The sequence below is a fragment of the Panthera leo genome, chromosome A2 (genome assembly GCF_018350215.1).
Source record: "Panthera leo isolate Ple1 chromosome A2, P.leo_Ple1_pat1.1, whole genome shotgun sequence".
Taxonomy (NCBI): domain Eukaryota; kingdom Metazoa; phylum Chordata; class Mammalia; order Carnivora; family Felidae; genus Panthera; species Panthera leo.
The window spans coordinates 5,806,741-5,834,261 of record NC_056680.1 but is presented as its reverse complement, the minus strand read 5'-3'; the positions used below and the strand labels follow the sequence as shown (position 1 = coordinate 5,834,261).

General features: G+C 51.7%; 1 protein-coding gene and 1 long non-coding RNA gene across 3 annotated transcripts in view; one reads left to right on the top strand and one right to left on the bottom strand.

Moving 5' to 3' along the window:
* The window catches only part of ELAVL1 (ELAV like RNA binding protein 1), a 39,013-nt gene extending 24,516 nt beyond the window's left edge, over positions 1-14,497 (bottom strand). Inside the window, exons 1-2 of the mRNA XM_042928232.1 lie at positions 14,459-14,497; positions 1,279-1,466 (exon numbers count right to left, since the gene is read on the bottom strand). Of these exons, the coding sequence (XP_042784166.1) occupies positions 1,279-1,450 (172 nt within the window). The 5' untranslated portion in view covers positions 1,451-1,466; positions 14,459-14,497. The remainder of the gene's footprint in view (positions 1-1,278; positions 1,467-14,458) is intronic.
* Positions 14,498-14,696: 199 nt separating this feature from the next.
* Positions 14,697-22,624, top strand: LOC122213875. Of its 2 annotated transcripts, none has more exons than XR_006199672.1 (4): positions 14,697-14,924; positions 15,438-15,569; positions 18,786-18,927; positions 22,042-22,624. It is a non-coding gene; the product is annotated as an uncharacterized LOC122213875 (long non-coding RNA). The 2 variants fall into 2 exon arrangements; XR_006199673.1 differs by lacking the exon at positions 14,697-14,924 and adding an exon at positions 14,947-15,145.
* The last annotated feature ends 4,897 nt before the right edge of the window (positions 22,625-27,521 follow it).

The window sequence follows — 27,521 nt, the reverse complement described above, 5'->3', positions numbered from 1 at the left end:
TTTATGTAGATTTGAATACAACAAGGTATTATCTTATTTCTGTAATAAAGGTTTGTTGTTTTTTTTAAGTTTTAAATTAGTTTTCAGTGACAGAATCATAGCCCCACAGCCCAGGGTGGCAGCCAGAGCCCTCCTGGGGGGACTGCCCATTGCTCAGCTCACCAGAGAAGAGAGGAAGGGGGGGAGGAGGGGGGAGAGGAGGGAGAGGGGGAGGAGGGAGAGGGGGAGGAGGGAGAGGGGGAGGAGGGAGAGGGGGAGGAGGGAGAGGGGGAGGAGGGAGAGGGGGAGGAGGGAGAGGGGGAGGAGGGAGAGAAGGGGGAGGAGGGAGAGAAGGGGGAGGAGGGAGAGGAGGGGGAGGAGGGAGAGGAGAAGGGGGAGGAGGAGAACAGGGGCATGGGGAAGAAGGGGGGAAGAAGGGGGGGAAGAAGGGGGGGGAAGAAGGGGGGGAAGAAGGGGAGGGGGAGGAGGAGGAAGAGGGAGGAGGAAGAGGGCAGCTCCCTAAAACAATGCTCCTCCCTGGGGACAAAAGGAAGGAAGTGCTTTGTAGCACCTGGTCTTTCCATGTTTTGCTCCTTGAAACCATGCTCTCAGGACGGAGGCTGCTCCATAAGGATGGCCTTCTCAGGTGTCTGCAAACCCGTTCGAGGCGACTAAGGATCAGGATGTGGGAGCCACCATCCTCACTTTACGTCGGGTGCCACTGAGGCTTAGGGGTCGCACACGGAGGCAGCAGGAGAGCGGGGTTTGCAGCCGGCACCCGACCCTACTGCCTGCCTGCTGATCGGCTGCCCTGCTCCGGCTCCACAAGAGGTCAAGCTCCGTGCGTCTCAGACGTTCCAGCTGATGTGACTGCGTGACAGCAAACAGCACAGCCCACAGCCCAGGAAGGGCCGCCCAGGGGGACGCTCCATGTTCTGCCACGGGCCAGCGTCGCTTCCACAGGTGGGACCGAGCCGGGCCAGGCTGTCGTTCTCTGGTCTCTTACAGCTCTGAGCGGTCCTCATTGCGGGGGTTTCCTCGTTTTCCCTCCCCTCCCACCACTGCACTTTGTATGTACGCGCACTCTGGCTTACGATGAACTCTTGGGAACCTATGTCCAAATCTTAACGCCAGGGCCAGGGCAAAGTAGAGCCTGAGATAAAAATGAAACTTCACAGCCATCGGCTCAAGGCTGCGGCCCCTTCTGCACGAAGGAGCACTGCAGAGCCGCCGGCCAAGGAGGCAGTGCCCCGCGGGAGGACCACGAGCTCCCCTCGCAAACCCTCTCGGTTCCTTTACCTGCTACTTTATCCCGAATGAGTTTTGCAGATTCGACTTCACCGATGCTGCTGAACAGACTCCGTAACTCATCCTGGGTCATGTTCTGAGGGAGGTAGTTGACAATTAAATTCGTTCTCCCGATGTCATCCCTGCAGTCTTCGGCCATGTGGTCTTCATAACCATTAGACATTGTATTTTTTAAAAATCTGAGACAGAGAAGAAAAAAAAAAAGTCAAGTAAATTCCAAGTGTCCACATTGCAGGACATTAAGGCAAAACACCGTGACTGGCACTTCGGGGTTTTCTTTTCAACGCTACAAGTTCAACTCAGGTCCACATGAAACCATGCCCACGGATGTTTACAGCGGCTTCATTCGTAATCGTCCGGAAACCGGAAGCAGCCAACCTGCCCTTCAACAGGCGAGTGGAGAAAGAGACTCCAACTGTCTGGTGCGTTCACACAACGGAGTGTTATTCTGTGACAGGAAGAAATGAGCTACGGGGCCGGAGACTTGGGGCAGCCTCAAATGTACATTGCTAAGTGTGAAAGGCTACGCACTGTCTGACCCCAATTATATGACACTGCGGAAAAGACGAGACTCTAAAGCCAGTAAGAAGACCAGTGATTGTCGGGGGTTAGGAGGGAGGGAGGGAAGAACAGCAGAGCACAGAGGATTTTTAGGGCAGCGAAACTATTCTGTGTGATCTTTTCACGGTGCGTGCGTGTTATCACACATCTGTCCAAACCCGCAGAACGTACAACACAAAGAGCGGAACCCTAAGGCAAACCGTACAGATTCTTTAGTTCTAACAAAGCACCACACCAACACAAGATGTGACTAACGGGGAAGAATGTGCGCTGGGGGCGGAACCTTTCTGCGACCCGAAAGCCGCTCTAAAACAAAACAAAGCAGCTTCAAGCTCAACCATTTCTCTTCCCAAGGAGCTTCTAAAAGCCTACAAATAGGAGGGCCTGGCTAGCTCAGTCAGTGGAGCAAGTGGCTTTTTTTTTTTTTTTAAAGTTTCTGTATTTATTTTGAGAGTGCGAGTGCGGGAGGGGCAGGGGGGGGGGGGGAGAGAGAATCCCAAGCAGGCTCTGCGCCATCAGCACAGAGCCCTGACGCAGGGGGCTCGACCCCATGAACCGTGAGATCATGACCTGAGCCGAAATCAAGAGTCCAACGCTTAAATGACTGAGCCACCCAGGTGCCCCTGGAGCGTGTGACTCTTGATTTCAGGGTCATGGGTTCCACAGAGCTGACTTAAAAAACAAAACAAAACAACACCCACAAACAATTCTAGCGCCGTAACTCAAGCTCCTGTGAAAAGCGTCCGGGTCATCTCAAGAGCCTTCTCTCATCTCCGCGTGCACTACTGGTGCAGCTGGGTACTAAGGAGCCCGCGACGTGCACCTGAGCACCCTGACTCAGACGGCCTGTCTGGCCTCAGGCAGGCAGACGACGGCAATCTGCATCCCTTTATTCCGAAGGCCACAGCCACGGAACTGGGAGAGGTTAGGGTTTCTCCACCAGAGGCACTTGGTCTTCAGAGGCTGCAGGCTCTGGAATGCCGCTGGCCGCCCGCAGAAGCCTTCACTTTCGGGGGGAAGCATCACAGCACAGAGATGGCTTCAGAGCGGAGTCCAGATCAGTGCAGCCGAGAGCACCAGGACGGCTCCTCTGGAGGCACAACTGGCCGTGCGGCTGCCACATCTAAGATGTCCCACGTCCCTGCCTCTAACTATGCAGGCACTCGCTCCCATGGGGCTGAAGTGTCATCTCTGAGAAAGGGGCCCTGCGGCCCACCAGCCGGGAGGTCTCGGGGGCGGCCCACCCCTTTCTCCAGATGCCTCCTGCCCAGCCCTGTTTTGACGCTTGAGAACCCGGTGCCCGCTGTCAGGAGCACTCACGCAGCCTTCTTCAAAAATAGCCTTGCCTGCGGTTATGTAAAAACCTGAACACAGCTCCCACCTCCCCCCCTGAGTCAGCACTGAGAGAGGAGTTAGGTGTGGTGTGTTTTGTATTTTATTACTTTATTTTTTTCCTGCGGGAAACATTTGGCTCTTCTCTACCTTCCCACTTCCTAATTTGCTTCCGACCACACACAACGTGCAAAGTTAGTCCACTCTCCCAGCATTTCTTTTATTTATTTGAAAATGTTCTATTCTCCCTGTTCTCTATAAAATAGGTTAGCATCGAAAGAAATGACTGGAAAGTCAGACTTCATAAGATTAAGAACTTCTGTATGGCAAAAGACACCATACACAGACAAACAGCGGACTTGGAGAAAATACGTGCTACACCTATTACATTATTTAGGTCGGTGGTTCTCAGCTGGGGTGACCTGGCGCTCCCAGGGGACACCGGGCATGGTCTGGAGACCCTTTTGGTTATCACGAATACAGGTGGTGGTGTGCCACTGGCACCTAGTGGGTAGAGGTCAGCGATGCTGTTAAACATCTCAAAAGGCCCAGGATGGCCCCCCCCCCCCCGCAACCAAGAAACGTCCCGCCCCAAATGTCAATACTCCCAAGGCTGAGACCACTTGATTCAGAGCATCTACAAATTCATAAGAAAAAAGACACATCACTAACAGAGAGTGGACAATGGATATGAGTCACAACTAATAGACGCTGGCAATTCAAATGGCTAATAAACCATGGAGAGCTCAAATTCATGAATAATGAGGAAAATGTCAAAAAAGATGCCACCTTCTGGCAGTCAGACAGAAGACCACCCAGAATGGATAAAATCCAATGTGACTAAGGATCAGGGGGGAAAACACCCTCACACACCATTGATACAAGTATATGATGGTACAACCTTTTTGGCAGATAACCTGCAGTGTCTATGAAAAAAAATTTTTTTTAACTTTTTTATGTTTATTTATTTTTGAGAAAGAGAGAGACAGAGTGCAAGCAGGGGGAGGGGCAGAGAGAGAGAGAGAGAGAGAGAGAGAGAGAGAGGGAGACACAGAATCCAAAGCAAGCTCCAGGCTCTGAGCTGTCAGCACAGAGCCGAACGTGGGGTTTCAACTCACGAACCATGAGATCAGGAGCCGAGCTGAAGTCGGACGCTTAACTGACTGAGCTACCCAGGTACCCCTATGAAAATTTTTAATACAAATGCTACCCTCTGATTCAGAACCGTAGGAATCTGTTCTCCAGGAATAATCACATACGTGCAGGGAAGTATGTGAGGAACCCATGATCCCATAGCTCATACGATGGTAGACAGAATCGAAATGTGAGTTAGAGAATGGTTAAATAAATACCAATTTTCAGTAGAAGGCATGGGACCACCAGCAATACTGGACTCACTCATGAAAAACTCTACGAATCTGTTAAAGCATCTGCAGCCACAAGTCTTTAAGATAGATTAGCATAAAAACAAACAAACCAACCAACCACGTCTGCTAAAGCCTGAACCAAAGTGCAAGGGTTAACTCTGAAAAATTAAAATGCACAAGGAAGTCTGCTCAAAAGGTGATTCAAACATTTATCTTCTTTCCTTTCTCCTTTCTCTCTCCCTCTCCTCACCTTTGTTCTGAGTTAGGCACCTACTGTTCTGCCTTCTCCCTCCCCCTGCTTTCACCAGTGATGAACTGGGCAATAATTACCCCATTCTCATTATTCAGAGTGCAGTGTCCTCTCTGTTTGGTAAAAAAAGGACTTTTTTTTTCTTTTAAGTTTATTTATTTACTTGACAGAGTGCGTGCACAAAAGAGGGGCAGGGGTGGGAGACAGAATCCCAAGGAGGCTCTGCGCTGTCAGCACAGAGCCTCCGCCCCCCCCTCCCCAATGTGTGGCTCAATCTCACAAACCATGAATGACACCATAACCTGAGCTGAAATTAAGAGTTGGAGATAAACCAACTGAGCCACCTAGGCGCCCCAAAAAGATGACTTTCTAAAACAGTGGTTGGCAAACCATGGTCTGTGGACCAAATATGGCCCACCACCTGTTTTTACAAATAAAGTTTTATTGGCACATAGCTATACTCTTTTGTTTATGTATTGTCTGTGGCTGCTTTTGCACTACAGTGACATAGTTGAGTAGTTGTGACAGAGACCATATGGCCCAAAAAGCTGAAAATATTTACCATCTGGTTCTTTACAGAAGAAGTGTGCCGACCTCTGTTCTAAAATATAAAAACAGAAAATTTCTCTCTCTTTAAAAAAAATTTTTTTTATGTTTATTTATTTTTGAGAGAGAGAGAAAGAGACAGAGTGCAAGCAGGAGAGGGGCAGAGAGAGAAGGAGACACAGAATCTGAAGCAGGCTCCAAGCTCTGAGATGTCAGCACAGAGCCTGACATGGGGCTTGAACTCACAAACTGTGAGATCATGACCTGAGCCAAAGTCCGATGCTTAACCAACTGAGTTACCCAGATGCCTCCCCCTCTCTTTTTAATATTTATTTATTTTTGAGAGAGAAAGAGAGAGTGTACAAGGGAGGCGCAGAGAGAAAGGGAGACACAGAATCTAAAGAATCTGAAGCAAGCTCCACGCTGTCAGTGCAAAGTCCAATGTGGGGCTCGAACCCATGAACTCAAAATCACGACCTGAGCTGAAACCAAGAGTCGGATGCTCAACTGACTGAGCCACCCAGGCACCCCAAAAACAGAAAATTTCTAAGAGAAAATCTTTGTGACATTGGGTGAGGCAAAGATTTCTTAGACACCACACCAAATGCACAATCCACTTTAAAAAATTGATAAAGTGAGTATCATCAAAATGTAAAACTTTTGCTTTGCAAAAGACACTGCGAGGAAAATTACAGTCTACAGACTGGAAGAAAATAATTGCAAATCAGGTATCTGAAAAAGGACTTGTATCCAGAATATACACTTTTTTTTTTTTTTTTTTAACTCTCAAAACTTAACAAGACAACAACCTAATTTTAAGGGAGGGGTAAAAAAAATTAAACTAAACTAATTAAAAACAAATTTTTGAATGTTTATTTATTTTTGAGAGAGAGAGAGAGAGAGAAAGAGAGAGAGAGAATGGAGGAGGGGCAGAGAGAGGGAGACACAGAATCTAAAGCAGGCTTCAGGCTCTGAGCTGTCAGCACAGAGCCTGATGCGGGGCTCAAACCCACAAACCATGAGATCATGACCTGAGCTGAAGTCGGACGCTTAACAGACTGAGCCACCCAGGGACCCCTAATTAAAAAAAAAATTTTTTTTAATGTTTATCTATTATTGAAAGTCAGAGAGAGTCAGAGTGTGAGCAGGGGAGGGGCAGAAGGAGAGGGAGACACAGAATCCAAAGCAGGCTCCAGGCTCTGAGCTGTCAGCACAGAGCCCAACGCGGGGCTTGAACCCACAAACCGTGAGATCATGACCTGAGCCGAAGTCGGACACTTAACCGACTGAGCCACCCAGGCACCCCTAAACTAAACTAATTTTAAAGATAAACAAAGATGTGAACAAACAACACACCAAAGGAGATATATGGATGGCAAACAGACATGTGAAAAGATGCCTGATATTATTACTTATTAGGGAAATGCAAATTTAAACTACACTGAGATACCGTTACTCATCTGGAATGAGAATACTCCCAATCCATTTAAAATGCCTAAAACAAAATAAAACAAAAGCAGGCAAACAACAACAAAACAGACAATCTCAAGTTCTGGTGAGGATGTGGAGAAACCGGGGAATTTTCGTGCATCGCTGGTGGAAAATGCAAAAATGTTACAGTCGCTTTGGAAAATGTACGGGCAGCACCTGACAGTTAAACACTTTCCGTGAAACCAAGCAATCCTATACTAGTCGTCATACAAGAGAAATGCAAACCTGTGCTCATACAGAAACCCCCACACAAGTGTTTACAGCAGCTTGATGCATCAACACCCTAACCGGGCGCAGCTCAAGCGCCCCTCAAGCCATCAGTGGCGAGACTATGGAAGGCTGCACAATGTGGTTCTGCTCACCAATAAAACAGCATTCCCTATCCACGCAACTTGAATGAATCTCAAATACATTTCGCAGAGTGAAAGAAACCCGACTCCAAGGCCACATACCACACGAGACCGTTCTGGAAAAGGCAAAACCATAGGGATGGATCGGTGGTTGCCAGGGGCAGGGAGCAACGGCAGCATGGGGCACACAGCGGGAGCACCAGGGGGCATTTTTGCTTCGTGGGGGGAGTTGGGGGGGGGTGTGCAACTTTCCCAGGTCTTGATTGTGGAGGTAGTAACACGAATCTATGCATTTGCCAAAACTCAAAGAACTCTACAAAAGGAGCGAACTGGAAGATAAATTTTAAAAGATTTAAAGAGTGGACCTTATCCCCCAGCACCCTGCCTCCTCCTGACACCCTGGGTGAGGCTGAGTAGCCCCTGCAGGCCCAGTTCTTGGTCAACCGGCAACAGTGGAGAAACTCAAACTCTAAACGCAGGGTTTCTCGATGCTTCAGGGCTGCCCCACCCTGCTCTCTGGGTCCCTTCCCCTGACCCTTCCAAATCCACATCGCTAACCCAGCCCAAGCTCGCTACTGGCGAGCACCAATCACAGCTGGGCCTTCGTCTCTGTCCGACCGTCAGTGACTTCCAAGTCATAGCCACTTCTGGCCACCTCGCAGCTCACCAGGCCGTGCCCTCTCACTCAGCGGTCTCTGCACGTGGACTCCTCCCGGTCAACACATTGGGCATTCCCTGTCAGTGGTGTCCCCACTCACTGAGGCTCGGAGATTCATGACTTTGCTCAGGGTCAGTCGTCCCGCTGTTAAGAAGCGGCAGGGCCAGCCAGGCCTCTGACGGTCACTCCAGAGAGCCTCCCATGGACAAAACATAAGGCCCTTCGTGATGGGGCCCCTGGCTCCAACTTCCTCCCCAGCAAGCTGCAGACCTTGTTGCCGTGTCTCTGTGCTGGCTGCTCCTCTTGCAGAGAGTGTCTGCCCTCTCCATCACCTCCTCACTTATCTGTGAAAAGTCCCCCCGGACAGTAGGTCGCCCTAGTTCCCTGGGCCCGTTCCGTTCCCTGGGCCCGTTCACCGTCAGCCCAAACCTTTATTGATGGGCAAATCACTCTAACACCTAATTATTTGCTTTTCACCCACATCATGGCTGACAGCCTGGGGGCCCAAACCTACAGTGGTGTCCCCTAAGGGCCCCTGCCCAACCCACACTACTTGGCAAACTGTAGATAAGTCATCCAGGCACACACGGTGTGTGTGTGGGGTGGGGGGGCTGGGGGTGATGGGGGACAGACAGACACTGGGTCTCAGACCCACCTGGGAATCGTGTATTTGCCACTTGATGTTAAAGGGCGGGTGGAAACTGTATCAATAGCCTACTCATTCATTCGGTACCTTACTTTTCTGGGATCATCCATCCCATCCCACAGAATCAAACTCAATCATGGGGAATAAAAGGGGAAACTTCGTTTAGCAAAGCAATGCCTGGTGATTTGGAAACGTTTCCAGTAACTGCATACATTATGGAGAAGTCCTGCTTGGATGATCTCTGAGAGTCTTCAGTCCCACTGCACTATTTTCAACAACCCTAGCTGTCCGCGTGACTCCAGCAATACTGTTCACATCAGTCATATAAGCGCTACGTGCACAGAGGCAAGACGTGTGTGTAAAAAACTTACACAGGTCAAGCAGCAAGACTAGCTCCCATCACGCCCCGGTGAGAATCCGTCTCACTTTATAGGCACCAGAGCAGGCGTGCTGAACTACTCCAGCCAGAGCAAAACTAGAACAGTCGAAGAGATCCTCAGGCTCAATCCTGACACTTCACACATCACATGATGAGGCTCGGACTCAATGATTTCTAAGGTCCTTTCCAGATGTAAAACTCTGAGTTCTCCAAGGTAAAAGCCTCAGGAATGTAAGGTCACCCAGGAAACACGCTGGGGTGCCAGAGAAAAAGTGAACGTACCACCTGACCCAATTACAACTGCTCTGTGAGGGGAGGGCTTAAGTGAACACGGTACGTATTTCCTTACTCGCCACTTCCTGCAGCCCGTGGCCGGTAAAGCCACCTGACTGGGCCAGCCAAGGCTACGTGACAGCAATTACATATCCACCAGGCTGAGAAGCTCCGGGAAGCAGCAGGTCAGGTGAGGCTGGTGTCTGGCCCAGTCCAAGTGCTCCACAGGCCGGAGGAGACAGGATCGGCTCCACGGCCCTGCTAGAGTTTCCAGCTTCTTTCTGGCTGGTCCAGGCCACTCCAGGGCTCTCGTGCAGAACTGCAAAGCAACACGGCACGGCGGGAAGGACTGGCCTGCCGAGTCTGACAGACCTGAGCTCCAGCACTAACCCTACTGTTAATCAGCTACACTACCGTGGAGTATGGCACTTCCTTTCCTGGAGCCTCAGTCTCCTTGTCTGCAAAACGGGGATGTTGCCGCCTGCTTCACAGCGCCTGGCACGCTTCCTGGTGCTCGGCAAGTGGCCACTTCACCGCCTCCAGGTCCACTGAGGAGCACTCTGCCTCTTTGCCCCTGGGATCCTGGAAGTGATCCAAACCTCTGATGCCATTTCTAATGGGCCGGGACTCCAGGGAAGTCACAGAGCTCACGACTACAGCCCCACACGTGTGGAAGACCCGGTTGGTGGTCTATGCTCCCTCACCATCAACCGCACGTGCAAGCTTATGGGTCAGCTCGCCTCTCAATCTGCCCAATAGAGATATCAATCTTATTCTGACCCCATCTCCTTACTCCTACTTCATTAACAAAATCAAGAGGAACATGCGCCTCCCTGACCTCGTTGTGCCCAACAGCAGACACCTTTAAACCCTCTCCTCCGATCCTTGCCCCCCTCTTCAAACCTCCTCCTCCCCTGAATTACTTCCTCTGGTGGCAGGACACATGTATCTCCCAAGCCACCTGTCTCTGTCCCCCATACCTAAGTAGGCACCAAGTTCCGCCAGATGCACATCAGCGATATGTCGCCCTCTCCCCCATCTCTCTGCCATCGTTTTTGTTCAGGTCCCTGTTATCTCTTGCCTAGACAGACTCCCAAGTGGTCTCCCTGCCACATGATTATTTCAAACCCAATCTCTCTAAATCCAATCAGGTCTTTTCCGTCCAAATCACTCCTCCACCTCCTGTCTCCCTACTTCTGTTCGTGGTGACATCAGTCTTGCCACTGGATCATCCTGGACTGTTTCCTTCCTTTGTAGAGATGTCTTTCCTCCAGTAGAGATGTCGTTTTTGGTGGGCTGCTGGATCCAGTCACTCCCGAGCCCCCTTCTGGCCCTCCTTCTCCCAAGTATACACAGAGTGCCGAACGTGTGCCAGCCAAAGAGCAAGGTACGGGGTATATAAGATAAAGGAACAGAACCCATCCCAGCCCCCAAATTCAGGCCATTACCCACCACCTCGTACCACAAAAGCCTCTTGACCAGTCCGTCCATCCTGGAGTTTCCCCCAGAAACACAAACTTCCAAGATCACCTCTTGACTGTGTCCAGAAACCCTCTACCACCTGATCCGGACATACTTTTCTAGAGTCATCTCCGAGTTCACCTTCTCGACCCCTCTGCCTGCCCAAACCAGTCCACTCAGGCTTCCGGACCTCTTTGTGCCCTCCTTTCACTCACCCGGGGCTGTTGGCTGCGCCTGAAAACTCCTGCCCACACCTCTCTGATCACAACAACCAGTATGGACAGCAGCTCTTTCATCAAACACAAGAACCAAGCAGCAGACAACCATCTCTCTCAACGCTCTCAATGCTGTCACGACCCGCTGCTTCTCCCGGTCGCTACCTCATCTTCTACATCTATAAAGGTCTTTTCTCCCCAACTCAGGTGAGAATTTCCTCAAGGAGGCAATTTCTTCCCCTTCTCCCTGTTCCCCAGACAATGAGCAAACAGTTGCGTTTTGTGTCTTGAATCTACAAAAGTACGACCACTGACTTGGCCAAGGCACCCAGAGGCCCGGGGTCAAGTGGGGATGGACAGTTATCATAAAAGTGAGACCCCCCCCCAGCACGTACGGACACGCACGGACACGTACGGACAACACCTTCTGCCCCTTCCTGTTTCGCAGCATGTCCATGTACGTGTGTTCTATTCCAGTGGCACTTTCCTGTCTACGTCCACGTTCCCAACCACTCCTCTCGCCTTCGCTGTTTCTCTTACTGACCACTATCCTTCTACTCGTCACTCAGGGAGAGACCCAGAATCGTCCACTGCTGTCCTCTCTTGCTCACTCACGTCCCACATCTAAACACCCACTGAGTCCTGTGTCTCTTACATACCCAGCCACGTCTCAAACCCATCCCCCCTCTTTCCCTACCACTACAGCTCTGGGCCACATTCACAGCTTCTCCTACATAGAGGCAAGTGATCACCTCCTGACTGGTGTGCTGGCCTTCAGCATTATCCCCCTCCGACTCTTCCAACTGTGAACAGATCTGACTTCTTCACTTTATGGCCTAAAATCATCCATGGCTGGCCTACAGGACAACATCCAACCCCTCTGCACAGCGGCCGCACGAGTCCTCGTGCCCTGCTTACTTCACTTTGCTTGCCCCCGAATTACCAGACTCCACGTGGTTCCCTGAACAAACCAAGAGGTTCCCACTCCCGTGCCTTTGCAGATGCTGTTCCTGTATCGTGCAAAGCTGTTCCCTGTGGTCTGTACCTGGCTAACCCCTCTCCCCGCCCCACTCCACCTCCTCCAGGAAGCATTCTGTGATCTCCTTTGCACACCAAAGCCTAGGTTAACAGTCTCCTTTCCTGTGCTTCCACACCAGTCAGTATATAACTGAAACAATCTGCCCACACACTGTAATCACCACTGCCTCCCAGAGCCTAGCAGTGGAGCGGGGAGAGTTGGTTAAAGGAGGGGAGCAAGACTCACTTCCCTTCTGCAGGCTGCTCTCCTCTGGTCTTCCCCTGACTTACAGGCTCCGGTCAGCCTCGCTGCCTCACTATTGCCACCTAGGGGCAAAAGGCAGCAACTGCACTTCCCTCACCATTCAACATTTGACTCCATTGAATGGGATGGGGACACAAGCGAGGAACAGTTGATTCTGGCGGGGGAGAGGGGAGGAGAAGGAGAGTAGCAATCAGAGGAGGCTTCAAATGGTGAGTGAGCCCTGAGTGGGGCCACAGAGCATGAGGAAAGGATCTCTAGGTGGAGGAGAACTGGGACGTGGCAGGCAGTGGGGACAACAGCAGAGAGGGTCAGAGGTTCCGGTCTAGGTGCAGGTGAAATGCAAAAGGAAGGGAGGGTTAAAATGTGCAAGACCTGGGATCCCAAACTTTAGCTTTAAAGTCACCTACAGAGGTTAAAAAAATTAAAATTTCTTCCACCCAAAAACTTTTAATCAGGAGTGACACGATCAGATCTGCAGTAAAAAAAGACAACTTTTGCTGGAGTATGAAAACATGCAAATGGGAAGTGGGGAACAAGAGAAGCAATAAGCAAGCGGCAAAAAGCCAGTGTTCTCACAATGCTCTCGTTTTCCACTTGCTGCACCATGACCTCACAGGCAGCACACCTAGACTGAAACTCTGCCTCCTCAAAACCAGTGCTTCAACATAAACATTATTTATTTCCACATTCTGAGGTATTCCTATATCTCAGCCTCTTTGTGGTCCTTGAGGTCACAAAATTTTGTTAACAGATCCCAACACAACACTTTACACACAGAAGATGCTCAATGACAACTGGACGGAATTCTCCTGGCCACTTGTGATCATAAAGGCAATAAAATTCTGTAGTTAGGAGTAAGGACTTTGAGTCTGAGGTCCTGAGTTCAAATCCCGCTTCAGCTACCCTACTGTGCGAGCCTGGTCAAAACAAGTGACCCATCTAAGCCTCGGTTTATTTGTCCCGAAGATGTAAAGTACGCCAGCACCCATCTCAAGGGCCTGGGGATAAAGCTCTGTGAAGTGACAGGCACATAGCAAACCCTCACTAAATACTGGCGATTATTTAAACTTTACCTCTTCAGTGTTTCCCACACTCAGGCCATTGCTAGGAGCTTCCCACACTCTCAAATCCACACAGCAATTTTTCCACCCCATTTTACAGATAAGAAAACTAAGGCTCCCACAGTTGAATTTGTACAAGGTCTTGGGAGCCCTGGATACCAAGGCATCAGCGTTGTGGCTGGAGCAACTTTTAGTAAAAGATCATTCAGTCCCGTGGTGGTTTTCGTGTGTGTGATACTTTTGGCAACGTCTGAAGACATTTTTGATCTTCAGCACTGGGGGTGGGGGTGGGGTGGGGGGGGGGGAGATGCTGCTGGCATCTGATGGAATGCTAGTCAATAAATACTACAACGTGCATCCTACAACGCAAAGGACAGCCCTCCCCCTGCCAAACCAAGCGTGATAGACCTAAAATGTTAGTGCCCAGGTTGAGAAACCCTACTGTGGTCGGATCATCTTTCTCATTTTCCCACTTCTGGAGCGATGGCCATATGGATCCTATGTGCACACTTCTGCTAAGGGGCAGGGGGTGGGGGTGGGGGCTCTGTCCCTCCAGGGACAGCACAAGCAAAAGTTCTTCTCCACCTTCCCTGCACACAGTAGGTATCAAAACGCAGAAGCCGAGCATCAGAGGAGGCCGGAAAAGGAAGAGCATCCATCCCCCATTGTTCAAATGCGTGCAGGTTGTGTTTTCAACACACACACACACACACACACACACACACACACATTTTACAAATCCCAACGTCCCACGCCCCAAAAACAGCTTTGTTAGAGATGGCGTTCAAAAAATATATTTTTTTCCCCCTAGGGTTCCCATACATCCTGAAGGGTATGCACACTTCTAAAAGGATCTCCGCTCGACCGCGATCCTCTGACAACGACCACAAAAGAATCTGTAGGATTTCCCCCGGGAGCGAGCCTGTGGGCCGTGACCTCTGCGCGCTGAAGGCGCTCACCCCACTCCCTCGCCTCTGGCTTCTCTCTCCCGCCCCCGGCTCCCCGGCTCCCAGGACTACTAGGGCCCCGGCCGCGGAGCCCGGCCGCCAGGCGCGTGCCCACGCCGTGTCCCCTTCGCCCGCCCCTCGCGGCGGCTGAGGAATCCGGCCCGGGGCCTGTCGCCGGCGCCCACACCGGCCGGCCCCCGCCCGCCCGCCGCGGCCCGCGCGCGTCCCCTCCCGGCCCGGTGCGGCCTGGGCCTCGGCCGGTGCAGGCCCGCGGGCGCCCGCGGCCGGGCCAGGCGAGCTCAGGCCTGCCGCGGCCTACCCCGTCGGGGGCCGCCGAAGGCCCCCGCCTCACCTGGACTCGGGCGGGCGGGCCCGGGGCTGCTCCGGGGCGGGCGGGCGGCGGCGGCGCGGCGCTAACGGCTCCGCTCGGCCTCGGTAGCGGCGGCGGCGGCAGCGGCGACGGCGACGGCGGCGGCGGCTCCTCCTCAGCGCGCACGACCCGCTCCGGCCCGCGGCCCGGACACGCCCCCCCGGCGCGCGCGTCCATTGGCCGGCGTCCTCCACGGTGCGCTTCTCATTGGCCGGCGTGCCTGTCTCGGCGCCCAGGGGCGCGCGGCGGAGGCGGGACTTCCGGCTGGCGCCGCCTGCGAAGGGCTCGGCGGCCGGCGGAGACGCGGGTGGCCGGCGATGGCCGCGGTGGGGGCCGGCTGGGGCCCAGCCCACGGAGGCCGGCGGAAGGCGGTGGCCGAAGAGCCGCGCCCCTTGTGGAGCGCATGCTGTGTGACCCGCGCCTGTCTTTCCCGCCGCCGCCCCGCCAGGTAGTAATGGTCAGCGCGCCATGGCTGTGGGGACCGGACCCGGGTTCGAATCCCGACCCCGACGTTTCCGCACTACGTGCCGTTGGGAAGGGACTGACGTCACTTCTCCGGGCCTCAGTTTCCTTATGTGGTATGGTGAGGAGGTGGAGCATGGGACGTGGTCAGCCTTAATTCAGCGTTGACTACTGGAGCTAGCGGGTTCCCAGAGGCCCAGCTCAGCAGTTAGTCATTAAAGTTTTATTGAGTGTCTACTATACGCCAGTCACTTGTATGCGCAGCGAACAGACAAAAATGCTAGCCCCAAATGTTAGCCAGGGGCGTGATTTAAATTTTCTAGTAGCTGTGTTAGGGGAAAGAAAAGTTGAAAACAGTTACTTTTAACGATGTGTTTTATTTCCGTATGTGTAAGATGTTCCTTCTACGTGTAATCAATATAAAAACTTAAGAGGTCTTTTACATTCTTTTTTTCTTTTTCCCCACACCTCTCTGAAATCTTGTATGTCTTACACGTAGGGCCCATCTCAGGTTCGACTGGCGACGTTTCAAGAGCTCAGCAACCACGTGGCTCCTGCATTGGACCCTGCAATGCTAGCTGGGGAGACAGGAAAGAAATGAAGCGGATTGCGCATCAAGTGGTGGAGAGAGGTAAGAAGAAGAAGTACATTGGAGAAGGGGAGTATGGGGAATGTGGGGGTTGCGCTTTGAAAGAGGGAGGTGGGGAAGGTTGAGAAGATGGCACGTGCGGAGGGATGGCAGGAATTGAGCAAGTAATTGTGCCATTCGTTGTTTAGTGCCTTGTTTGGAGAACTTCCTGCAGTGATGGGCATGTTCTTTATCACGGCTCATTTAGTAGCCACCAGCTCCAGGTGACTTTTGGGCATTTGACGTGTGGCTGGTGCCACCACAGCATTGAATTTTTAACGTTCTTCATTTTTACTTAATTTAAATTTAGTACCATAATCAATCAATTAATTAATTGAGTGACATAAAGCTTGTGGCTCCTCTAGCGGATGGCATAGATTTCGTAGAATGTGGTGGCGTATCCTCTGAATCTGGTGCTGAATCTTCATGTGCATTCTCCTGTGTAATCCTCACAAAAGCTCTGTGAGATGGGAGTTTTTTGGTTTGTTTTTTAATTTTTTTTTAACATTTATTTAGGTTTTTTTTAATTTTTTTTTTTAACGTTTATTTATTTTTGAGACAAAGAGAGACAGAGCATGAACGGGGGAGGGTCAGAGAGAGAGGGAGACACAGAATCGGAAACAGGCTCCAGGCTCCAAGCTGTCAGCACAGAGCCTGACGCGGGGCTCAAACCCACAGACCGCGAGATCGTGACCTGAGCCGAAGTCGGCCGCTCAACCGACTGAGCCGCCCAGGTGCCCCAACATTTATTTAGTTTTGAGAGAGAGACAGACAGAGACAGAGCACGAGCAGGGGAGGGACAGAGAGAGAGGAAGACCCAGAATCTGAAGCAGGCTCCAGGCTCTGAGCTGTCAGCACAGAGCCCGAAGCGGGGCTCGAACCCACACACCGTGAGCTCACGACCTGAGCTGAAGTCGGATGCTTAACTGACTGAGTCGCCCAGGCGCCCCGAGATGGGAGTTTTAATCATTGTCACCATGGTGAAGAATGAAATCCTTCATTTATTCATCTATGCCTTGTTATCATTCTCATGAATAGACTTTGTCTTTTGGAACAGTTGGAGATTTACGGAAATATTTGAAAGTACAGAGTTACCGTTTTCCCCACACCCAGCTTCTCCTGTTAGTAACATCTTTCATTAGCACGATGCATTTGTTAGGATTGACGAAGCTGTAGGGATACATGTCAACCAAAGTTCATAGTTTACTAGATTTCCTTGTTTTTTACTTAACGTCCAGAATCCCATGCAGGATGACACATTACTTTTGGTTGTCCTGGTACTCTGTTTTTTGTTTTTTTTTTTTTCTTCTTCCTTTTTTTGGAGTTATAATTGATGTGTAACACTATTAGTGTTAGATGTGCAGCATAACGATTTGGTGTATGTGTATAAGATAATTACTACAATTAGTTAACACCCGTAATTACAAATATCTTGTTGGTGTTGCAATGAGAACTTTTACGATCCTATTCACTGAGATGCCCTGCTTTTTTTTTTTTTTTTAATTTTTTTTTAAAGTTTATTTCTGAGACAGAGCATGAGTGGGGAGGGGCAGAGAGAGAGGGAGACCCAGAATCCGAAGCAGGCTCCAGGCTCCCAGCTGTCAGCACAGAGCCCGACGCGGGGCTCGAACTCACAAACCGTGAGATCATGACCCGAGCCGAAGTCGGTCGCTCAACCGACTGAGCCACCCAGGGACCCTGTTTCTTTAGGCTCCTCTTGGCTATGGCAGATTCTCAGACTTTCCTTGTTTTTGATGATTTTGAGAAGGACTGATCAGGTATTGTAGAATGCTCCCCTGTCGGAATTTATCTGGTGTTTTCCTTGTGGTAAGACTGGGATGGGGTTTGTGGGGAGGAAGACCACAGATGTAAGGTGTAACTCTCATCACACCCCATTAAAGGTATATACTTCCATTGTGTTCTGTGCCTGTTGATGTTGGCCTTGATCGTGGGCCAAGGTAGCGTTTGTCAGGTTTGTCCACTCTAAAGTTACTTCCCCCTCCCTCTCTGTACTGTATACTTTGGAAGAAAGTCACTGTGTGCAGCACATACCTAAAGAGCGAAGAGGTACATTCCCTTCCTTAAATGAGGTATCTATGTAAATTCTGTGGAATTCTGCATGGGAGATTTCTCTTCTCTCCCTGATTTGTCAGCTTATTCATTACGTTTTTAATGTGTATTTATTATTTTTGAGAGAGAAACAGAGTGCGAACGGGGGAGGGGCAGAGAGACAGGGAGACACAGAATCCGAAACAGGCTCCGGGCTCCGAGCTGTCAGCACAGAGCCTGACGCGGGGCTCGAACTCACAAACCGCGAGATCACGACCTGAGCTGAAGTCAGACGCTTAACCGACTGAGCCACCCAGGCGCCCCCAGCTTATGCATTATGTGATTATATCAGTGTGATCTCTAGATACTTATTTTATTCTCTGGGCTATAACCCAATACTACTTTATTTTATTTGAATTATTCCAGCTTTGGCCATTGAGGGTGCTTTCAGTTGGCTCCTGTGGTTCCTCGACACATTCCCGTCTGTGTATTTGGTTTGGGTTTTTTTGGTTTTCTTGGGAGCACTTCCTTACTCTCTGGTGCTACAGGCTGCCTCGGGTTTATCTCACATATTTCCTGCCCCAGTCCTAGAATCAGTCATTTCTCCCAGCCTGGTTCCTTTTATTAGAGAGTAGTGTTAGAAACCAAGATCTGGGGGCACCTGGGTGGCTCAGTCAATTGGGCGTCCGACTTCAGCTCAGGTCATGATCTCGCAGTCTGTGGGTTCGAGCCCCGCATTGGGCTCTGTGCTGACAGCTCAGGGCCTGGAGCCTGCTTCCGATTCTGTCTCCCTCCCTCTGCTCTTCCCCTGCTTTCACTCTGTCTCTCTCTCTCTCTCAAAAATAAATAAACGTTAAAGAAATAAAAAATAAAAATAAGATAAAAAGAAACCAAGATCTGGGCACTTGGAATGCTCATTGCTACTGGGGTGTTGTTTCTTTTAGGTCATCGAAAGTTTTTTTTTTTTAAGTTTATTTTATTTATTTTGAGAGAGAGAGAGCGAGAGAGAGAGAGCAGGGGAGGGGCACAGAGAGAGGGAGAGAGAATCCCAAACAGGCTCCACATGGTCAGCAGAGATCATGACCTGAGCCAAAATCAAGAGTCGGATGCTCAACCGGCTGAGCCACTAAGGTGCCCCTTAGGTCATCGATACTTTTTAATCACCCACAGTGTACCCGGTGTAGGTGCTCAGCCCTGGGGATACAACAGTGACTATGCTAGAACGGGCATCTGCCCTCACGGAAGTCCCAGTCAACCTGTGGGTACAGGCGTAAGAGGTCAACTCCAACATCGACTGGGTGTGCAACCTTGGGTAAGTTATTTAACGTCTCTGAGCTTCAGCTTCTGTGAAATGGGGGTGATTATAATACTTTGTGAAGGCACTGGGAGAATTAAATGAAATCACCCACTTTTAGACCCTTTGGAACAGAGTGTGGCATGAGGTACTTATTAAATCCTATTCTTGTTAACAGTGAGGAGAAATCACACAATGACTATCGTTACAAAATTTCAAAATAATTACACTCTGCAGAGGTTCAGAGTGCCAGCAAAGCATGTAGCAGGAGAGCCTGACTTCATTTTGGAGTGACCAGGGAAGACTTTCCAGATCAGTGGGGCTGCAGCTGAGGCAGGAAGGGTAGGTCACCAGGCAAACAGGGACAGAATGTTTCAGGCAGCAAGAACAACAAGTGAAAAGGCCCTGAGGCAGGTGGGAACCTGGCACACTTAGGAACTGAGAAAAGGCCAGTGGTGGAGACAGGGGCAGGAGAGGAGACTCATGGGCTGGAAGGGGCAAGTCACACGGCCTGGTGAGCCGTGGCGAATCGAGACTCAGTCTGAAGTGCAAGGGACGTGACTTGTCCAAAGGCACATGTCTCGCAAGGACAGTCAGGATTGGAACCCAGGTCAGCTTGGTCTCAGAGATCTTTATTTTCTTGGTCTGAATTTAAGGTAGGAAATTCTCGCTCTGGGGTTTTGTTTGTTTGGTTTTTGGTTTAGGTAAGAAGCATAGTTTTGGTTTTTAGGGGTTGGAATCTGAGTACACTCTAGCTACCAAAGCTCTAGATTCTTCTTGGTGTCACTTTAAGTTCAGAGGGCCCGTGAGGTCAGGAGACCCAAAGATAACTTGGCCTGCACCCCCGCACTTGAACACATCACTCCCTGAAGGAGAGGAGGACACACAGACATGTAAGTCCAGCCAGGGTGACGGGATAGGCACAGAGCCACCTCGTGGAGGGCAGCGTCCAAGCTGGAACACAGTGGGAGCATGTGGGACTTGGGGCTTCTGGAAGGAGGGGCCCGAGGGCACGAAGGCACGATCTGTCTTGGGGGATCTGTTAGGGAACGGGAACCGTCAGGAGTGCTGGATGCAGATTGTGAGGTGGGACTAGAGGTCAGTCTCCAGCTTCGGAGGGCCCTGGCGAGTCAGGCAGAGACGGGATTTTATCCCGTGGGCCAGAAGCTGGCAGATTATAGCTCAGTTCAGCCTACACCTGGTTTTGTCGGCCTGTACGTAAAAACGATGCTTCCATTTTTAAGTGGTTGAAAAGATAACAAAAGAGGAGGTCCCTGCTGGCTCAGTCGGTGGAGCATGTGACTCTTCGTCTCAGGGTCGTGGGTTCAGGCCCCACGTTGGGCGTGGAGCCGACTTAAACAAAACCAGAAGCAAAAGCAGAATAGCATCTTGTGACACGAGGAAATCACAGTTTGCGTGTCGCCATCAGGTTTGATAGTGACACAACGACGCCTGTCGTCTGCATGTGGCCCGTGGCTGCTTTCTGGCCATAACAGAAGCAAATTTGCTCAGGCAGGGCCTGCGTCACGGCTGTGCAAACTGTATAATCTCATAGGGCTCTGCATCTCTGTCCCCGTGTTAAAATTCTTTTTTTTTTAATAATGCTTATTTTTTGAGAGTGAGAGAGCATGAGCGGGGGAGGGCCAGAGGGAGCGAGGGAGACAGAGAATCCAAAGCAGGCTCCAGGCTCCGAGCTGTCAGCACAGAGCCCGACGCAGGGCTCAAACCCGTGAACCATGGGATCATGACCTGAGCCAAAATCAAGAGTCAGACACTTAACCGACTGAGCCACCCAGGCACCCCACTGTTTTAAAATTCTTAATAACACACGAATAAGGGTCCCCTCCTTTTTATCTTGCACTGGGCCCTGAAAATTGTGTAGCCAGTCCTGGTAACGGAGGCCAGATGGCCCCCAAAGCCCACAGTATTTACTGTTGGGCCCTCTTCAGAAAAAGTATGTGAATTCTCTTATGGTGGACAGAATAACAGCCCCCAAAGATGTCCATGTCCTAATCTCTTGGCACCTATGACTGTGTGACCTTACCTGGCAAAGGGGACTTTGCAGATGGTATTAAGGATCTAGAGAGGGGGAGATTGTTGTGGATGATCTACATGGGACATGTAATCACAAGGATCTTACAAGAGGGGGGGAGGAGAATCAGAGTCAGAGAAGATGTGATGACAGAAGCAGAGGTCAGAGTTCGGTGATCCCGTTGCTGGCTTTGAAGGTGGAGGAGGCGCCTTGAGGCACAGAATGCAGGCAGCCCCTAGAGGCTAGAAAAGGCCAGAAACAGATTTCCTCCTAGCACTTCCAGAAGGGCCGCAGCCCTGCTGGCACCCTGATTTTAGTCTGGCAAGACTGATGTCAGACTTCTGACCTCTAGGACCGTAGGAGAATAAATGTGTGTTGTTTCAAGCCACCAAGATTGCAGTCATTTGTGACAGCAGCCTCAAGGAACCAGTACACCTGCCATAGGCAGTGAGCATGTAAAAAAATTTGTCTTGTAGCAAAAGAGAAATGTATGTATGTATGTACGTTTATTTTGAGAGAGAGAGGGAGGGAGGGAGAGAGAGAGAATCCTAAGCAGGCTCTGTGCTGTCCGCATCAGAAGCTGTGACATCTGAACCATTTACAGGGTTCCCAAAGTGGGTGGGGGCTATTTTGGTGCCATAAGAAATGGGTGTCGCCGTCCAGTGAGCCAGCCGTTCACTGGTCAGCTCCCAGAGCCGAGGCACCAAAGCAGATATTTGTTCTGAGAACAGAGGCCGGGCAGGCCTGGACAAGCCCAGAGAACCTTCTGGCACTCATGCACTTCACAGCCCCAACTCCGGTCTGATTCCATCTCAAGTCCTGAGTAGGTCAGTTGTGTAAAGAAATAAGAAGCTGTATTTCTTCTCAGGCAGCAGCATTTATTTTCAGGTGAGCAACGGTTTGGAGCTCAGGTCCCTGATCATTTCAGAATTGGAAAACCAGGTAGCCAAGGCTCCTTCTGGGTGTCGGTCCCCTGTGGTTCCCATTTGCGCACATTTCTGACCTGGAAGGCCCGTCCCTGGAGCAGGCAAAGAGATGCGGGGCTGTCTTTCAGGAACCACTGTGCTAGTAACTTCCCTGCGCCTCTGTTTGCTTCTTAGTGAAAGGCAGGTGGCAGCACCTGCTCAGGGACACAAGGGGAGCGGGCACTGGGCAGAGCACGTGGCGCCGTTAACGCCCCAAAGAGCAGCACGGCCCCGCTTCTCGTCTGAAAACCGCGACTCCTCGACCGCCACCACCTGAGATAACGTGGGTCACTGACCTGGACGAGCTTGGCAAGTTTTGTTTTCCAGAACGATCTCTCTGCATCTGACTGACCTGTAAGCATTCCACTGCAAGAACAGCACTGGACGCTTTATCTCTCATCAGGTCAAAGGCTAGGAAAGGCCCTGTAGCTCTGGCTCCCGGGGTCACGGAGTGGCCTGGCCTCCCCTCCTGTCCTGGAGTATCGCCCATAGCGATCGCTTTCACTTCCAGGTGTGTGCACTCGGTCACCCGCGTTCCTACAGTGACTTGAGTAGCCACTCTCACTTTTGTTTTTCATTTTTAAGATTTCTGATTTTTCCTTTCTGTGCCAAACAAGGTCTCTCGCTTTGCCTGTAAATGTTTCACATGTATTTGTTGGGTTTTCTGTAGTGATTTTTGTGAATGTTTCTTTTCTTTTTTTTTTTTTAAATGTTTGTTTATTTTTGAGAGAGAGAATGTGAGTGGGTTAAGGGCAGAGAGAGAGGGAGACACAGAATCCGAAGCAGGCTCCAGGCTCCGAGCTGTCAGCACAGAGCCCGACGCGGGCCTCAAACTCGTGAGCTGTGAGATCATGACCTGAGCCAAAGCCAAACGCTTAACCGACCGAGCCACCCAGGCACCCCTCTTTTATTTCTTTAATATTTCTTAACGTTTATTTATTTTAAAAAATTTTTAATGTTTATTTTTGGAGAGAGAGCATTAGCAGGGGAGGGGCAGAGAGAGGGCAAGACACAGAATCTGAAGCAGGCTTCAGGCTCTGAGCTGTCATCACAGAGCCTGACACAGGGCTCAAACCCACGAACCACGAGATATGTGAATATGTGTGTGTGTGTGTGTGTGTATATATATATACATATACATATATATATATATATATATATTTTTTTTTTTTTATTACTTATTTATTTTGAAAGAGAGGGAAGGAGGGGCAGCGAGAGAGGGAGAGAGAACCCCAAACAGGCTCCGTGCCATCAGCACAGAGCCCAGTGCAAGGCTCGATCCCATGAACCATAGGGTCGAGATCTGAGCCGAAATCAAGTCAGATGCTTAACCAACTGAGCCACCCAGGCGCCCCTACGAACATGGTTTCCACGCTCTTGGGTGTACAGCCAGCAGTGGATGGCTGGGTCACATGGTAACGCTATGTTTAACTTTGTAAGAAACCACCAGGCTGGCTTCCCTGATCTTGTCTTTATAAATGAGCTGGAGACTTAGTGCTCGCGAGTCACTGGCAGGGAGGTAGCCTCTGCGACGCTTCTCCAGCCTCGTTCTTCCTCCAGCCCACAGGGAGCAGGCCAGGGACTCACGTACTTGCCGCAGTCCACGTGCATGGTGCCTCCCACCCGCCCCTGACGAGCTGGGCAGGAGCACCAAAGGATGGATGTTTCTGTTACCAGGTTCTGCCCCCCCCCCCCAACACCCACACTCCCTGTATCATAAAAAATCTTCAAACCTCCCAGCTCCCCAGACAAAATACCCAAAGCACACCCAGCAGCCGTTCTCGGAGCGCTCTGGGCACCCTGAACTCTGTGTCAAGAGCCAGTTGTGTGATAGGAACAAGCCAGGGGTTATCAGTCTATTAAAAGCTCACACAAATCGATAAGAACCGAAGGAGCAAAGATCAAAAACAGTTCGCAGGAGGGGAGAGTCAACAAACCTCAGAGCAGCTCCCCCACCGAGTTGTCGAGGCCCAAGGATGAGGGCTAGTCCAGGTGAAGATCATGCCAGAACCCCCCACGTTGGCTTTCTTCGGGGGCGGCAGCCCCATTAAATTGGGAAGACACCCATTTTAAGATACCTGCCCAGCACAGAAGAGGGTTCATATTCTGCCCCTGTGGTCGTACCACTCACAGTGATCCTGAGTCACCCGTGGAAGGGCTGTCTGCAGGAGGATGTTACTTTTTCTCCTATAAATTAAAAAAAAAATTTTTTTATTTTTGAGAGAGAGAGAGAGAAAGCTAGAGGAGGAGGGGCGGAGACAGAGAATCCCACGCAGGCTCTGCACTGACAGCACAGGGCCCGACATGGGGTGCGAACTCGGGAACCGCGAGATTGTGACCTGAGCGGAAGTCAAGAGTCGGATGCTTAACCGGCTGGGCCACCCTGGCGCCCCCCGGAGGACACTTCTCGTGGACTTCAGTGACTCACCTTTGGCTTGGCATCAGCCTGAATGCCCAGAGGGGAGGCTGGCTCGGTGAATTTTACGTCCGCTAGAAAAGACAGGAGGCCTGCAACCGTACGGAATAAGAGGGGCTCCCCGCCTCCAGGCAGACCACTGTGTGGAGTCTTCACAGTCAGCCTCTGAGCTGGGTCCTCTTAGCCCCATTTTACAGAAGGATCAAGTGGGCGCAGGATCACACATTCCCAGAGATCGGCAGAGAGGAGCCACTGGCTGGGACCGTGGTGCTAAATAAAGAGCTCGTGATGTACGGGAACAAGGTGGGGCACAGAATCGCACCTACACCGCACATGACCCTCCACCCCAGGCTGGAAAAATGAGGGGGAGAGTAGGGTACGGGCCCAAGGGGATGGACAGTAGGAAAGACCAAGTGGGATGCAGATGAGAGGTGGGTGGGGTCTAGGAGAGAGGAGGGTCCGGAGGAGAAAGTTTGCATGGACCACTGTGGAGAAGGAGAGCTCAGCTGGGTGGGGGGTCATCGGCTCATGGTGGCATCTTGGGGGGGGTTCTGTCCACTCCCCCATTCAACTGGGGCCCAGTGGCTTAAGATGGTTGAGTTTAGAGGGAAGGAGACCCTCCTCAGTGCAGTTAAAGCACCAGGTCCACACAGGAGAGTGGAGAAGCCATGGCCATGGAGGAAGGGTCTGTCTTGGTCTTTGTTCCTTCCCCACATCCGTAGGCACCCGATACGCCGCTGTCTCAGGTACGTCCTGGACCCTGGACGTAGTGTTTGCCCTGGTGGACATAACCTGGCAGCCCGGTCTGGGTGGTTTATGAACAACAAATTTATTTCCTCGCGTTGAAAGCATCAAATAAATGTTTTTGGTTGTATTTTTAAAGATTTCATTTTTGAGTCCTTTGTACACCATCCTGGGGCTCAAACCCACAGCCCCAAGATCAAGAGTCACACGCTCCACCGACTGAGCCAGCCAGGCGCCCCTAAATAAATGGCTGATACTATTACATGTATCCGATGGTACGTTTTAAATAGTCTTCTTCTCGTTTAAAAAAATATTTCCTCCTGGTTCGTTCTGGAGGCCAGAAGCCCAAGATCCAGGTGTGGGCAGGGCTGGTTTGTTCTGAGGCGTCCCTCCTTGGCCTGCAGATGGCCGCCTCCCCCCCCCCCCCCCCCCCCCCCCCCCCGTGTCCTCACATGGTCTTCGGTGCGCATCTGTGTCCTAATTTCCCCTTTTTGTAAGGACACCAGTCATACTGGATCAGGGCCCACCCTGATGGCCTCATTTTAACTTGATCACCTCCTTTAGAGGCCCTCTCTCCAAACACAGTCACATTCTGAGGTCCTGCAGGGTGGGGCTGTGACACATGAGTTCCGGACGTGGGGACACCATTCAGTCCACAACACTAGGGAAGTGTGTGATTTGTGCCACAGCCCCCTGGGTTCCCGCAGGGGTGGGCCCAGGAGCTCAGGCGGCCCCTCATCATCTGTGGGCACCGCCCAGCCTTCCACGCTTCAGGAAGCAGGATTCTGGGGCTTGGACACCCCATTCTCTGTGGATGGGGCTGACCTGGGGCCCCGGTGGGGGGATGGGGAGCCATACATCAGGGACTCCAGCCCAGAGAGCAGCCACATGGAAGTCCACAGAGGCCGGCCAGATTAGCTACGGGCAGCAAGGAGTAACAGTGGGGTCCGGCCATCTTCCCAGAGCAACCCTCCTATCCCCGGGAGCAAGGGTCTTCTCGGTCTCACACCGAGGGGAGCCCCCACGGACACATGCTGTCCTTCCTCCCCCTCTCTGTACCGCTGCACGGGGGCTTGCTTGGCCCAGACCTCCGCCTCCCTCCTCCCTGGCCAACATGCCCCGTCCCTTCCCCTAGAAGGGCAGTAAGTCTGTCCCCCTACCCCCACCACCATGCCACGAAGAAAGCAGCGGTGAGACCCCCGGCACGGGGTCTAGCTCAGGTAAACAGTCACCAGCATGAGCCCTGCTCTTCCTGGTCACTGTGGCCCCTTGAGGGACCGGCTGAGTCTTGTCACCCCCGCTGCCCAACACAGGGCCCGGCACCCGGCAGGTGTCAAAGGTTTGCTGGCCGAATGGACAAGAAGCAGGCCCTTCCAAGACTCTAGCCTGGGCTGATTGTGTTCTGGCAGGGCCTGCCTCTAGCCCGCCCCCACCAGCAAATCAGGCCCCCGAAGCTGGGGGCCCTTGCACCCCTGCCCCAGCCCAGTGACCACACATCTGACTCCAGGGGTGTCGCTGACTGTGTTACAGGGCAGCAGCAACAAGGAGCTGGAGGGGGACAGCTCACCCCCAACTCCCTCCTTCTTTTGTCCCGGGTCTGTCACCTGCTGCCCTGTGCTGCGTGAGTGAACTAGCTTAGTCCCCACCCAGTGACCAGTGTCCTTAGCACACCATCTGCCTCACTTTCCCAGCATGGGGACCCAGAGGCCAGGGCAGTCAGCCTGGGGAGGGGTGTGGTGGGGAGGGGTGGGGAGGGGTGGGGTGGGGTGGGCGGAAAGCACTGCTCCTGTTCCATCCTCTTCTTCCTGGGCCTTCAAATTCCCCAGCTAGGAGTGTCCAACCCACTCAAATGTACCCAGTGTAGGCCAAGGGTCAGGAGAAACTGAAAACTGCTTTTCTCAAGAAAGGCGGGACTGGTGTCAGAGGCCAAAGGTCATTGAGCAGAAACCCTCCAAGGGGGTGGTGGAGCCCCTTGGGGTTTGGAGACACGGCCAGGAGACAGGTGCTAGTAGCTATGCTGTAGGGGCACTGGCCATTGGGCCAGAGGATTCTTTGTGGTGAGGGGGCGTCCCTCTTCTCCTGCTGTGACAACCACCTCTCTCTCCAGACGTTGCCAGGTGTCCCTTGGGGGCAGAATTGCCCCGGGTGAGAATCCCTCACTTTGCAGAACTGAGCCTGGAAAGGGGTCTCCCTTGCCTGGGTTCTCGGGCTGATGTCAAAGGCCTTCAGATCACATCTGGGTGACCTACCATTTTCCAGAACTGGGTCCACATATCCCTTCCCTGAAGAAGTGTTTCGTGGGCACCTGTCTTAGAAGTGTGACCCCCATGGGTGCTGCGGCAGGCAGAATAATGCTCCCCCCCCACAAGATGTCCGTTGTCCTGATCCCCAGAACCTGAGAATATGTCGCCTTACATAGCAAAAGGGACTCTGCAGATGTGGTTAAGGCTCTGGA